At 35.9% G+C, this 15552-nt stretch overlaps 1 protein-coding gene across 3 annotated transcripts in view; it reads left to right on the top strand.

The window, feature by feature from the left end:
* The first annotated feature begins 449 nt into the window (after window positions 1-449).
* The window catches only part of MAPKAP1 (mitogen-activated protein kinase associated protein 1), a 99110-nt gene continuing 84007 nt past the window's right edge, over window positions 450-15552 (top strand). For 2 of the 3 annotated variants that reach the window (XM_009280091.2, XM_009280092.2), the window contains exons 1-3: window positions 456-774; window positions 4972-5061; window positions 9878-10026. In XM_009280091.2, the coding sequence (XP_009278366.1) occupies window positions 516-774; window positions 4972-5061; window positions 9878-10026 (498 nt within the window). In that variant the 5' untranslated portion in view covers window positions 456-515. Of the gene's footprint in view, window positions 775-4971; window positions 5062-9877; window positions 10027-15552 lie in introns of all 3 variants that reach the window. The other variant, XM_009280090.1, reaches the window with a different exon arrangement.

The raw sequence follows: 15552 nt of genomic DNA, 5'->3' as shown, positions 1-15552 counted from the left end.
TGGTATGTAGAGGCAGAAGAAAGGCAGTAACACGCTATTACAATACGTGAAAAGAAATTCAAAACCCTATTTGGTTTTGTAAATTTATTAATTTGAATCAAGAGATGTTTCTTGTGTGTATTTTCTCTCCGTCCTTCTATGTGTAGTACTTAGATCTATTTTGCCTTATAGCAACCATTTGTTGTAATGAGACCTGTCTGTAGGTGTCTGTTGTGTTCTCTTGTCTTGGGATTCAGGCTTCAAGCTGTCCTCCAAAACCACTGTTCTTTAAGTAGATCTCAGCAAGCAGTGTAACTTAAGTAAACTGGAGCAGAATTAAAATAATTCACTGTACAAAACTGAGTCAGTTAGGTTTTGTGCATCCAAAAGATAAGCCTTCTTGAATCAGGGCTTTTGTTGGGTTTTTGTTTTGTTTTGTTTCTAAAATGCTGTGTACGTTATATTTCTAGGTACCTGTGTCCATGAAACAAGATGGAGAGAAGATAGTACAGTGAAGTGGTGGACTTGTGGACAGAATGGCTTTCCTGGACAACCCAACAATTATACTTGCTCATATTCGGCAGTCACACGTGACCAGTGATGACACAGGGATGTGTGAAATGGTCCTGATAGATCACGATGTCGACCTGGAGAAGTTTAATCCCTCGTCAGCATATGGGGACAGTGGTTCAGAAACACAGGGAAGCAACGGTGAGACTCAGGGCTATATATATTCCCAATCAGTTGATATTACCTCAAGCTGGGACTTCGGAATCAGAAGACGATCAAACACAGGTAGGTGATGTTTGCAGCCAAGATAACGTTAGCCTTTTAAATTCAGTTTCTATTAGTCTGGCTTGCATGGACAAATCAGAGCATGCCTACCTAGGTATCTGTCAAACTTTTCCTTTTGTAATGTTGAGACCCTTTTTATAAAAGGACATGTAATGATTCAGTTACTTTAGTGCGCTGTCAACTGAGTTTTAATTGCTGTTTTACTTATTCATGTACAGAGGAACATTGAGGTAGTCAGTTTTATATATAAAAAAAACTTGAATTGTAAAGACATCAAGTCTAAATCCAAAGTACATGAGCAGTCTTTGATATTTCTATTGTTAATGTCTGGAGGGATGTTAATTTTTGAACAGGATAGTTATTTTCTGAGAAGATTCTACCTAGTGAGGCATCAAATCTATTTCTTATAAAAGAGAGGAATGAAGTTTGATGTGAGCCAACAAAGTGAATGATTTGTCTATATTTTGTCTTCTGAAGTTTTATTTCTGAGAAAAACCTTGAGCTAGGATTTAAGGTACTAAATTAGGAGGTTTAAGGGTGTACACGTTTTCAAAATATGCTCAGTTTGTCTTGACTGGAAGAAAGCTGTCCCATTTGTTGTTTCATATGAGGGATATTCAGACTTCTACTTATACCCAAGGAATGCTATGAACAAAAATTCTGTGATATAAAACATATATGAAAAGGTTGGTGCAGGGTGGTCAATACTGATCTTTTTTTTTTTTTTTTCTGTTACAGTATATTTTTTTTCAAATTATTTCTGAAGGTATTATAACACCACCTAGAGCTCAGAAAAAACATCTGTGCTCTACCTAACAAGTAAAATGTTGTATGGTATAGAATATCTTGAAATACCTTTTACAGATAAGAAGTTGTCAAAATTTACAGAAAAGGCAGGGCACTGATCTCTTGTGATGGAGAGTTAGATTTGGAAATAAGCTGAATATATAGCTGCAACTGACTTTAAGGCGCGGTGAAGAGTTTAGTGTGCCAGGCTGCCTAGCATTGTCCTTGAGGACTTGTTTAGTTCAGTTGATGGTATAGTTTATGAGGAAGGAGAGGCAAAGTTTAAAGTTTTATATAATTGCTCCAAAAAATAATTCTGAAGGACTATTTCATGAAGTGAGTAGACTGATAGAATAATCTCCATTTAAATTATGGATTGAAACCACTTCAGTTTCCAATTGGTGGCATATTCTAAAATAATGGTTAGAACACTCAGTCCATTGGGGAGCCAGTTTTTTGCCTCTTTTCATCTGGCATGTCTTTTATGTTCCATTGTGTGTGCTGGTACCACCAGGAACCTAATACAATCATCGAGGCAATCAGGCTATGATTTGAAACAGAGTGGGGTGGAAAAAAGCCTACAAAGAATGCAAGTTGATCAGTACTGAACCCTTTTCAAAAATACAGGAAGAGGAATAAATTAAATAAAGTTAACTATTTTTAATATAAATGCTTTTTGCATTACACAAGTACTTATCTAAGTTCTTGATGGAAAAAAACAGATACATACATGCATAGAACAAACTGTTCATACATCTCTGAAGTACAAAACTCATTAACTGTGAAATCTGCAATTTTTGCTCCTAAAATGGGCAAACATAAGGATGTTTCTTTTTTACTTAATCCATAACTACCTGAGTAGATTTAGCAAGAGCAGGAACATTTGTTCTTTGAAAAGCAGATAATGATTTTTAGGTTTGGAGAGAGAAGATAGTGTAATTTTGTGTATCAACAGGTAACAGTGGCCGACTTTTTTAACATGCAAGCTCTTCCTTATTCTCCTTGGTTTTATACCCTGCTAAATAAAATTATTTCTGCTTATGCTGTCTTTAACCATTGTTTTTGGATGAAGTATAACTTTTTATTATCTTTTGCAAAGCTGTTTTATTATAAAGTACCTTACCAGGATAGTATCCTTTTCATAAATTGTAGAAATAATGTGTTACTGTAGAAGACTCAACACACCTCTGTAGAGACTACAGACGTGTTGGTTATTAGGTTGTTCTCATGTGGGTATGCAAATTTGGAAATGAATTTTATGTGCATTCTAATATCAAAGTTATCCCCTTACTCTTGGAAGGGATGTGAAGTGGGTGAGACGTGAGGGTTTTGCGCATCATGTTTGGGGAGAACACGGGGGTTGTCTGCCACTGAATTCTTCCTCCTTTTCTACAGGAGCTAGATGAGTCGTAGGTGGTCTTTGGCTCTGGGCTCCATCTCCCCACTGCCTTCTTTCTGCCGCATCCGGAGGGGTTATAAAAAACTAAAGTGGAGACGGGTCTGTGCAGGCTGTTGGGTATATGGGAAAGCAGCAAATTCTCCCAATCCACACGACTAGAAACAAAGGCTCATCTAGTTGCTAATAGCTAATGAAACAAGAGCTACATTTGGTCAGTGACATTTTTCACACAGAAGGCTTTCAAACTAACATGCTTCTTGTGGGAATGAACCTTAAATAATTCAGACTTCTAATAGGTACTGATAATTCCATCTAATCTGGAGTTGCTGTAATACAATCCGACAGTAAATGATCATTTGTGATCAACTACAGATAGAAGAATAGGATGAAGTTAGTGAAGATGGTGACTGCGCTTTAGTACGTTTGTTTTGACAAGGGGTGAAAAAACCAAATAGGATAAAAATATGCGTTATTCTTATTTCTGTTCTACATTTTTTCCTCTATCCATTGTTTACATATGAATCTAACAGATATTTTGTGATGGCCCATTTGGGAAGAAAGGGTTTTGGAAGGTAATTTTGAGCTATAGTCTGGACAGTAATTGGAAAAAAAAAAAAGTTTTTTCTTTCAGAATAAAATATCTACGCTACAATAGCGTTTTACCCAATATTTAAACTTATAAGTGGGGATATGTCTTCACTTATTTCATTAAGAGTAAGATACATAGAGGTATTTAGGCACTAACCTCATGTTGACTTAAATGGGAAATAGGCATCAAAGTCCCTGTTTGTGTTTGTACCTTAAACTGCTTGTTACAGCTGTTAAACTTCAAAGTATTATTTTTTTCATCAGTTCTCAGGTTGAGAGTTTTTATGGGGGCAAAAAAAAAAATTCACTTCTGTGTCCACAATTCAGTTCAAAGACTAAACGGGAAAGAATAATAATAGGAGGGATAGAAAATATTTATTAACCTTTTTTTAATTGGTGAAATGGCTCAGGGAACTCAAATTGTATCTAAAATTGTCAGAGTAATTTAGCATTTTAGAATCTCTTCTACAAACCCATTTTAGTTAATGAATGATCTCAATACATCAAAATTGTTAATATATCCAGCAAATTGTTTCCTTCAGTGATCAACATGGTTAGTCCTACTTTCCAGTCTGATCTGCTTGCTTAGTTTGAGCGGACACTTCATAGCATCGGTATTTCTTGTGGTCATTGTCTTGGGTAGCTTCTACCAGGTTTAGCTGACCGTTTCCTGAGAGAGATCTTACTGTTAACAAAGAGATAATTTAAGGTATTAATCTGGTACCCTGGCCTGTAAGTTCTTTCATGCTGTAACTATTTGAGGCTTTTTTCAAACCGTATTTTGAAGATGGAGTCAAAATATACATAAAGAAATATTATATTCATTTTAGGATTTGACTAATGTTGTGAAGATACAAATCATTTATTTTACTACCTATAAACTGTTTCAGCACACTGAAGAAAAAGCTATGCTAATTTATATAGCTTTGACATTTTATAATTTTCATGATTTTTAGATAAAGGATTTTATATTTAAAACTTTAATAGTCTAGTCTGAGTTCATTTATCTTTAATTTTTGAAACGGGTAGAGTAATTCATAACAGTAATTTTATTCCTGTAATGTAATATTCACTTCAGTTCATTTGTGCATTAAAATTCCTTTAAGACCGTTATTAATGATTTATATAATGAAATGTCATATTAATCACAGAAGTTTTCACATTTTATTATTCTCTTCCATGTTAATACTATCTTTATGATCTCTATTAATGTTTTATATCCTCTAATTTCAATTATAAATCAAGAACATTTTCATGTTTTTGTTGGTATTTGCTTTTCAGAGGTGCTACCTTTAAAATTTTATGACTTTTTCCCCTACATATGCAGTATAAAACATCTTTATTCATATAAAGGTAGTTAATTATGTCTTTGTTTATAGTAAACTTTCATTGACAAACTTATAGTTATAATATTTCTTTTCAAGCTCAGAGACTAGAACGTCTGCGGAAAGAGAGACAAAATCAAATAAAATGCAAAAATGTTCAGTGGAAAGACAGAAATACTTCTTACTCAGGTAAAAAGAAAAGATCTTCTATTTTCCTACTGTTTTTATTTGTGCTTTTGATGGTTACAACATTTTCAGTTTGTAATTTTCACCTAAGCATAGAGGAAATACTAATTATTGTATTTGCCTTCCATTCCCCAGTTACGTGTTTCCCATAGTTTATTGCTTGGCGGGGCGGTGTGCCACAGGCGTCTCGTTTGTTTTCAGCTCTGACTAGAGCATTCCACATTAATAAAGGCGAAGTAAAGAAAAAATGTTTAAAACCTAGTTTGTTGGTCTGAACTAATTTGAGCGGTTGCTTTATTTTTTGCAATATAAGGTATTAATACAGTGCTTGTGTATTCTGTCGTCTTGTAGCATCATTATCTTCTAAGGCTTCTATTGTCTCAATGAGCAAGAAATGGAGATAGTAAAGCTCTTAGTGTTATTGTGAGGTATGTAAAGAACAGGACACGTCTTGGCTCTGTGGGTAGGTGTCTGGCAAGTGTCATTCAAAATGCTGGATCATTATCTCCATGTAAGTTACGGCTTTCTAGCTATTCCCGTGGTATTTGGTGTGCCGGATGTGATGAAGAATTTCATAGGGGTTACTTTTACAGAATATTTTTGTGTTTACTTTTCTAGATAAGGGGAAGATCTTAAGAAATAATGTGTATATATGATCTACTTAAATGAAAGCATAATAAATACTGCCTTAGCTTATCTAGCCTTTCCTTGGAAAAACTGGTATCACTGATTTCTCAAAAAATATGCTGCTTTTTTTTTATTTTATTATATAATTAAGTATTTCTGACTGGATGTTCTACATAGCTTAAATTTTAATATATGAAATGAAAAATCTATCTCACTTCTCTCATTTTATAGCTCAAGCTAGTATCTATTCCTGTTGTATTTGACACACATTCAAACCTTTGTGTGGTCTGTCATGCCTACTTCTTTCAAAATTTGTGTATTTCTTAATGAGGTCCTTGTGTAATCTCCTTTTTTTGCCTAAATCCTTGTATCTTCTTGGCTGTCATTTGCAGAACCTTCTCCAGCTCTGTAATATCTTTTTTTTTAAGAGAAGTGAACAAAGCTGCTCACATGAGCAACACAGTTGCACTAATCCTTAGTACAGTGTTCAGCTGTGTTTGATACCTCTATTAATGCATTCTAAAATGTTTTTGCCTTTCTACTTCTGTAAGCAGAGTTGTAGGTTTTAGAGTTTAATCTACCATAACCTCCAACTCTCTTTGCTCAATATTTTACGGCATTTGACCAATGATGATGCAATTCTCTTTTTCTTCTTTATCCCTAACTATATACTGCATGATACTTCTTTACACTGAATTGCGCTCAGACTCCAGTTTCCTGCTGGGTCTATGCTGTTTGTGGGGTTTTTATTCATGTGGGCTCCACCATGACATTTAGTTCCTTTTACGTGCTGCCCTGAAGATAGACATAATGTGTCAACCAGCAGTAGTGGAGGTGTCCCCCTCTGCAAGAATGTGCTGGAGTTCTAGTCAAATAGATCAGTCCCTCCCTGCTGCAGAACAAATCCAAATAAAAAATAAGTAAGTTACGTAAAAACTCCAGGCACTTGGTATCTCTCTTTATTGGCAGAGCTGATTTTTCCTTCTCTGCTTAGTCACTGAGATTCTGCATGTTTCTCACTTATTTGCATGAAGAACAACACAGTAGGAAGAGGCCAGGAAAAAGAGGAGCCCTGAAGGGTGTCCACTGTATCTTTGTCACGTCTGTGTGTGTATGAGACTTTGTTCTGTTCCTTGAGTTTAGCGTTATTGGAAAATACGTACGAAAGCACTAACAACAGAAATAGCTGTTCTCGGATGGGGGGAATTTGGCTGCCTTCTTCTGACTGTGTTTATCTGAGCTTTAGACAAAGTTGAGCCTGTGGTTGACACCATGCAAACTAGAAGGATGCTGGAAAGTTGTTGTTTTGGTAAAGAGTCTGATGACACCACCTCCAGAGATGACTTGTCAGAGAGATGCCTTACTGTAGAGAGAAACTCTTGTAAGCATTTCCGCTGTCCTGCAGGTGGACAGGGAGTCATAATTTGAGGCATCTGGCAATTGAGTATTTTTTGTGATTCCCATTTTTAATTACTATGTACAAAAATAAAAGTACACTAACCAGGATAAAGGGAAGTGAGAGATGAGTAATTTTGTGTATGGTAATGAGAAAAAAAAGAAGAATATTTTCTACTCGTCATCTGTGTGCCTGCTGTCGTGAGACAAGCTGTTTGCATTGTCAGGAATGAGTTTGAAAGACAAGGTGGTAGTAGTGTATGGACTTGAAAAAGAAAATCTCCATGCATTTGGAGTTGGTTCAGGGATTAATAAATATAAAGATGCTTCAGGGGTAGTTGATTGACTGGAAGTGTAACACACTGGAGGTTTGGGTTTTTTTGTTCTGCTGTGCCACCAGTTCACATCACCTTTCTGTGCATCAGTTCTTTTTTAGTAAAATGAAAAGAGCACTTCAGCTTCATGCAGCTTAGGGCTCAAATTACGTTAGTAAAGCAGTCTGTGCGTCCTATAAACCAAATATGGATATACATACAAAAGGTTACTCTTTTTTATAAAATACTAGGTATTTTTAGATGAAAGCAAGAAATAAAGCATTGTATTTACATCTTAATTCCATTCATTTCAGAGCATATAAAATGTAAATTAACAATATATCGAGGGAATCTTTCAAAAGCCTTGCATTCAGCCCATATAGAATAGCTCATGTAGCTAACAAAACCACAAAAGGTGAAAAATACATATAATATAGACTAATGGCAAAACTTAGTTTTAATTAAGAATTAAAAATTATGCAATTAAAGCTAGCTTAATGTAAAAATACGAGATTTTTTTCCCTGAAATTTGAGAATTTTAAATTTTTTTTTGCAATGTTTTTAATTGAAACTCTCACAGCCCAAGTCTATCAGGAATTATTTGACAAAATGCTCAGTGGAAGATCTATCTTCTTCTAGCTTTTTGCACAATCTTTAGAATGTTTTGGGTTCCTCTTCCTAAATGAGTTGAATTTTTTGAAATCATGAAGTTTTCTACAAAAGGAAAACTATCTCAGCCAGCTGAATTTACAATCTTATTGAATGTACTATTATTTAAACTATTCAGTCATGTGAGAAATTTGACTTGAGTAAAAGCTATACAAAACTCAAAGCAAAACAGATGTGTCAATAATGAATGCAGAAGAATTCTTGAGATCCTCTTTTTGCACATCCCAACAAAGGAAATGATAAACAAATCATCTTAACATTTCCCTAGAGACAAAAACTGAACGTAAAAGACTTGCTTTTTCACTTGAACCAATAAAACCATTATATTGAATTCTAAGGTACAGAGTACTTTCCAAATGCCCAAGAAATACCTGTTAAGGATAACACTCTAGTGTAATTGTAACTGAGATTATTTTTTTTAAAAAAAACAGAGATAAGCTTGTACAAAAAACCCAGAATACCTGATGGAGTTTAAGTTGCCACATTTAAAAAGGATTTAATCAAGCTTTTTTGGTTAATCGCAGCCTCTCACAAGACTGTTGGGTATCACTTAGTGCCAGTATTTAGCACTTTTGCCAACTGTCTGAATTTTCAGGCAATCTGCTGATACAAATAAGCTGAGCTTTTGACTAGTTACAATTTGACAAGTTTTAATGTCGCATTTTAAGAAATTAACCAACTCCCTGCAGATCAAGTCCCAAGTCATTCTGCCTTAGAAGCAGTTTCATTTCCCTGGAGAAGCAACATGTAAATCTTTGAGATGTGAGAGAATCCAAATGAAGGAACGCAGAGCAGAGTTGGTCTAGGAGAGCTGGTGTTGGTTCTCAGGTAGTGATTGATGGAGTTTGGGGGTACTTGGTTCCTAGAGCAGATGTGGAAAAAACTTGTCCAGATTCAGTCACAGTTTCTTGCAGATGAGACCCATTGGTACTAATATGCTAAAACACCCCAGGCTCTGTCCTGATTTTGTAGTGTCCTTATAACATAAGGAGACCTAATTTTTAACTTTTTTTTTAAGTATGCCTGTAAATTTTGAGTTAAACTGTTGCTGGAAATTCAGTTATGCAGTCTCCTCATATAAAAACAGCTGCTTGCCAGAGGCTTTTATGAGCCTTCACAGACCACACAAAGGAAGTCACTAGCTCTTGTCACCTTTGTTTTTAGAAAGCTTTTTTTTTTTATTGTCCAGACTGTTTATCTGGAGTGGTGTTTTCAAGTTAGACATTTTTTTTGAGAGGAGACCATATCCCGTCTACCGTAAGAAGTAAAATCTGAAGAAGTGATTCTTTTGGATCAGATGTAGTCACAAGCCTACCGCTGACAGCATAGCGACATTATAATATAGGAATGGGGTAGTATAAGATTGTCCTGTAATATAGCATAATATCATGTGTTACAAGCTCAGTTTGAAATGCTTTCGCATGGCGTATTGTAGATGTGTCAGCAGTTGTTAGCATAGCATTTACTGTTCATTTAGAAAAAGGTAGGCAAGCAGAAAGACCAGGAATGCGTGATACTCTCTTTGAATCTTGATTTTTATCTTGACTCAAATGGATCTTGTAGTGATCAGTTCCATTCTCTGTATGGAAAAAATTCATCTCTTCCTCAGCCTAAACAGTGGCATCATTCAAACTTGTTATGGTTTCCTATCTTTGGGCTATGAAAGAGTGGTGGTAGATTCTGCCCTGCTAAAGCGTTTGTTGGTTTATATATTGGATTTTGTTCTCCCTCTTACAATGTTATCTTTCTGCGGTAAACAGTAGCCTCTGTACATCTCCTAGTACAACTACTCTAATCTCTTTTCTGATCTACAGCAGAGGAGCTGAGCTCACTATTTGAAAAAAAGAATTTCAGAGTAAAGTCTCCATGTTCTGGGAAGCAGTCGATACTGTCTGTGCGACTTGAACAGTGTCCGCTGCAGCTGAATAACCCCTTCAATGAGTACTCAAAATTTGACGGCAAGGTAAGTGGACCAGATGTTTTTCTCTCATATCCAGGTGGTCCCTGACCTGAAGATGATAGGCCTTAGGCAGTTCTCATGTGCATTTACTTAGCTTTAATTAGACTTTATAGTAGGCCATCAGTTATTTTAAAGTGGTTATCTAGAAACATGCTTCTCTTAATCTTAAATATAATGGTTCCAGGTTCGGTAGAACCATTTCTCCTGTTTTCATTACAAAATTATGCCTTACCATTAGGTGTACCTTTGCCTTGCTGCTTTCTTCTCCAGCAGGTTAGGTAAACGTTTAGTGTGGCAGAGTCCTAGGGCATCTCTCTACAGAGTTGATGATGAGACCCTTTGTATAAAGGATTGGTTATTTGGCATTTTAAAAAAATCTGTTCTGTCTAGCCACATCACAGCACTTGCTGAATGTTCCATGATTTATGCTGGCTTTATCATCAAAATGCTCCAATGAGAGTGGGAAAAGCCACTGTCTGTTTTGAGGGTGGAAAACTGAAACATCAACAGGCCAATATCTGGGGCAAAAAAAGGACTAAACAATGTAGTTCTGCACAAGTACTCATTTATGTAATACACGGAGGAGGTTCGCTACAAACCTGGTAGGTCAAATTCATTCCTTGACTACATTCATTTCAAGAGCTTGCATTTGATAGTACTCAGAATTGTGGATAACTGTCTTTCCTTGTGTGCAGTTTAGTTACTCTGTATCGTCAAATATTTTTCTCTGTCATAAACTCTGGAAACTGAAATATAAACATTGGTGTGATGGATCAGTGTCATATTGTTCCAAAACAATTATAAATAGCGCACAGATCTGTTTTCTGCTGGATTTGTTTGTGGAGTCTCCTGTGGGAGTATGAAGTTTGAGCTTCATTACCATTGTGATGGAAGAATTTCATATTCTGTTAAGTATTCTTAAAGTGGAAAGTCAGATATGTAATTCCACTAGCACATCTAGAAGTATTTAGAATATTTGTGAAATGGTAACTTTTAAACTATGAAGTCCACGTAGCAGAAGCTGCCTCTATTGTTATTTTATACTTACTTACTTGTATGTAGTAATTAGTGCTAACTCAGTTTTTCAAAATTTCTGGTCTCGCTAATAAATGATAGCAGTACTTTGATGCTGACAACACTAAGATGCCTTTTTTCTAAACTCAAAGCTTGCTGTTCTTATGTCATGAAATTTCAGTTTGGCAAACATTTAAATGTGCTTCCAACAGTCATGCACAGAGGAAGTAAAAATAAAATAAATGCTTCTTTATTAAGAGAAATTTATTGTAATTCAGTGGTGTCCCAGTCTTGTTGCTTTAATAGTTGAGCATGATTTAGGCTACCTGCTAGAATTTTTCTCAGAAACTTGAGGAACTTAAGCATGTTTCCTTCCCACTTTGATAATCCTAACTACTTTTTACTGTATTAATAGGAATTATAGTTGACTGTAAGGAACATCTTAATTTTCATATTTAAAAGTGATGCATTTAGCAGGTGTTTGGTCCATTTGAAGGAAATTGTACTACACATAATAGTTTGAGATATTAATGAAATACCTCAATGTTACTCAATTGTGATTTGTAGGGTATGATACAAATCAACTCGATTGTGATCTAGAAATCAAAATACCTTTTTAACTCTCCAGAATAACTGAATTGGCATTTTGTTAGAGTATAATCTCACTATATTAATTTTAACAGCATTGTTTATATTATTCTGGTAAGTTTGTCAATAGTATGCATATAAAATTTATTTTCTATACTTCTGTATGTATTGTCTATTTTTAAATACCTACTTGACCATCTGAGATGTAATAGAAACATTATAGTTCAGTAGTGAGTTATTTTACTTACTTCAGTTTTTTGTGGTATTTTCAGACAGTAATGTAAAATCGAAAACCATCTAGCTTTTTAAAATTATTTTTAATGAAATATTGTAGGTCTCATATTTATTTTTATTGATAATAGATGAGCAGTATTTTTCACATAAATACAATTCTTTCATGGAATAGTGCATGACTTATTTACATAATTAACACAGCCACATATCTCTTGGGGAAATGCTACATAATTGGGGAGAGGCAGGGGGGATGAGGAGGGGCTAGGGGCCTAATTAAACATGTCTTAAAAAAAACCCTACTTAATTATGTATTTACTCAAGGGAACACAGTGGCTCTGAAATCTTTAACATTATAACTAGGCCTTTGGTTCTTTTATATATATATATATTTGAGTTTTGTTAGAGAGATTTTCAGCTTGTTGAATAACACACGTTTTGTGTTTCACTGGCAAAGCATGAGGAAAGCTTTACTTGCTGTATCGAAGCTCTTTGTGTGTGTGTGTACTCATCTTAACTGCTTTCTGAGTGGTTTTAACTTACCACTAATTCAGCTCCCTAACTGACCTGAAATCAAATAAAACCATTCTCTTCAGGGTCCTTCCTGCCCTCTCCCTCCATTTGATGTATTGTTTTAAACTAATCAGTTAAAAATTAAGAAAACATTGCATGCCGTAATATCAACCAAGCAAATTTATTAAAATGCTTACGTCTTGCAGGTGTTTTCTGCCAGATTTAGTGTCTTTTTCATAACCACTTCTGCAATTTTATGAAATAATAAAATTTTACAGCACTAATTTCTTCTTGTTCTGATCAGTTCATTAATTATCAAAATAGTAGAGAATTGTGAAATGCAACTACAATGGAAGCATTCTAATCAGCTCAAGAATTCAGGTGATTCTTGCCCCACAGCTACACAGCACAGACCTGTGGCTTTCATGTACATTGTAAAACTTCAGCTCTTAACTAAAGACACACACAATAACTACTCTTGGCTTTATCTTCAAGTTTTTCCTTAAAATGGTTAAAGTAAACCTAACCCCTGCATCTGTTTGCATGGTTCGTAAATCATGTGGGTTGTACATCTTGGTTAATAAATCTTGAAAACTCTTGCTAAGAGCATTGTATGAAAAGAAGCCTTTAGTTATTTATAATTACTTCAGTTGTCATTTGTATAGAAAATTACTTGAAGGCTTAAGAAATCAGTGGCCAAATTGATTTCTTTTATCTGCATGCAAATTAAATTATCATCCATTTTATAGATAACTTCAGGTATATTTCTGTTTACAGAATTTGAAAAATCATATTTTGATGCCTTATTGTTCCAACTTGCCGACTTTTGATAAGCTTGGGAAAATAAGACTGGCTGTAAGACAGATTTGAAAGCCGTAGCCAGGTACCACAAATGAAACACAAGGTGTTGTAATGGCTCTTGTCAGTGACACAACCGTGAGATTCACAAGATTCAGTTTACCTACGCATTACCTGCCTGCTTTCATTAATTGTTTTAAAAGCATGTGTTATCTTTTCATTCTGTAGAAATTCAGAATATTTCTTTTCGAATCACAAGTGTAACTTGCATGAGTTGCTGGAAAGCATGGCGATGAGTTTTCTCTGAGATATTAATCTTAAAGGATACTGATTTAGTACAGTATTAGTGTCAAAGCTATTCAACTGCATGGCCATTCCCACTAGTAAGAAAAATGTTACCAAGATGTATTTAGTTTCTGGAATAGAGGAGAATCATGCTAGAAATGTTCAGCTTTGTAGGAACCGTGTACTGAACGAGTAACTCCTAAGGCCTCTGTTTACAGTTCCCCTTGAAATCATCTTCGAAGCCAGTCCAAGTCCATTTATCTTCCAAGTCTCTGCTACCTTTTAAGAAATTTTAATTACTAAAATGCCTTGTCAGTTCAGTTTTTGAGATGTCTGCCACCAAATGGCTGCTCCTACATCCCCAGAAGAATGTCAGCAAACACAGAATTGTTACAGGACAGTCAAAAAAGAAATGCTAAAGATATGCAAAATAGTCAAAGAAGAAAGTTGGAAAACCACAATCAAAATGTAAGGAAGGGATCATTCCGCTCTAGAATAAACTTGAGTTACAAGGCCCAAAACCTTTCCTGCATGCAGACTAGAGTTTTCTCAAGATATTTTTATTTCTATTTTCACGACTGCTAGTTGAAGATGTAAGGAAGTCTAGCTTTTCTGACCTTATAGGGGTTTTGTGGGTTTACTTGACTACTGGAGATAATTTAAATAAAAATAGGTCAACATGATTTTTGGCTGGACAGATGCTAAAAATCCTATTGCGAGGAATGGTATCTCTGTATAGTGTTACAGGGTTTCTTGTGGCTAATTTTGGTAGTGGGTTAAAAACCAACAATTTCTCTTACAGCAACTGTTTTGAAAATGATGCTGTAGAAAGCATGGGGGAAGGGATAATTCATGAGTGCTAATTGCTTGGCTGTTAATTTTCATAAGTGTTGATAGAAGCGGTTCCTTAAATTAAACTTTGTTTAAAATGTATCAGGGGAAATATTCCACAATGTCGGGCCTGAAGTGAAAATTAATATGAATGCTGTGGCAATTAACACGTACTGGTTAATAGCTTTTAGCAGCATTTTGGGATGATAGTCCTTAAATACATTTTTGCATGCTGCTCTTGTTTCAGTCTTGTTTGACTGTATGTCTGGATAATCGTGAACAAATGTTTTCCACAATCTCCAGTATTAAATAGCTTTACTCAAAGAAAGTAGATAAAGAACTTAAGAAAGAAGTGATACTGCTTTAATTAATATGGAAAATGTCTAAAATAATTAATCCAGGATTAAACTCTCAGTGTGAAAAAATGCATTTTTTTTAATTTAAATGTTTTGCCCCTGAGCTGAGTAGAATGATCCTCATCTGAATCCTAAATAAGTTTGCATAGGTTTTTTTTTTCCCAAAGCATTTGCTTATTCTGCCAATTTTAGTGGTTTACATACTACCTGCACTCTACTAAAATAGTTGAAATGATGTTTATAATGTTACTGTTTGTGTTATTTAACATATATGTTAACATAATCTTTATAAAAATGCAGGGTCAGTATTTATGCTGGGAAACCTCCTGCTATAGTGGTACCAAGAGCCAAGGCGTTGACAAAGCTGTGCTGTGCTGGGGCAGTGCCACTGGTGCTGAGCCCCTCCTGCGGCCCCCGCGCCGACTGGAGCCCAGCCGCTCCATGTTCTTGGCTGGCACGGGCCTACCTGGCCTCAGGAGAAAGATATTTCTGTTTTGAAACGGAAACAACGGTCCTTTCCCTTGGCTTTTGTCTGCATTTCATTTGTATTTCATTTTGCTGGAGAGCCACCTCCGCTGGGAGATGCTTGGGCTCGCCCGAGGGAAGGAGGAGCAGGCTCTGCCCGCTGCGACCGGCGCTCGGAGGAGCGGCGTGTTCCCGGCTGGGTGGCTCTGGTGAAGCTCCGCTTCAGGCCTTTGGCCGTCGGTGCTGCACCTGTCCCTGCCCTCGTGGGGGACCCCCCCGCCGCAGAACAGGTTTTTAGAAAAACAGGCTGCTGCTTCTTGCTCAACCCGGTTCAAAATCTGCACTGCGGTTCTTAAGACACCTAAAATAAGTGCCAGAAACAGGTAATGGTATCATGCTTTCCCTTTGGTGTCCAGCAACTCCCTGTAAAAGATCTCACCCAGTCGGA

The sequence above is a fragment of the Aptenodytes forsteri genome, unplaced genomic scaffold, assembly GCF_000699145.1.
Source record: "Aptenodytes forsteri isolate BGI_AS27 unplaced genomic scaffold, ASM69914v1 Scaffold163, whole genome shotgun sequence".
NCBI classification, from domain to species: Eukaryota; Metazoa; Chordata; class Aves; order Sphenisciformes; family Spheniscidae; genus Aptenodytes; species Aptenodytes forsteri.
The sequence above is the reverse complement of the archived record's forward strand: the minus strand, read 5'-3'. Positions and strand labels throughout refer to the sequence as shown.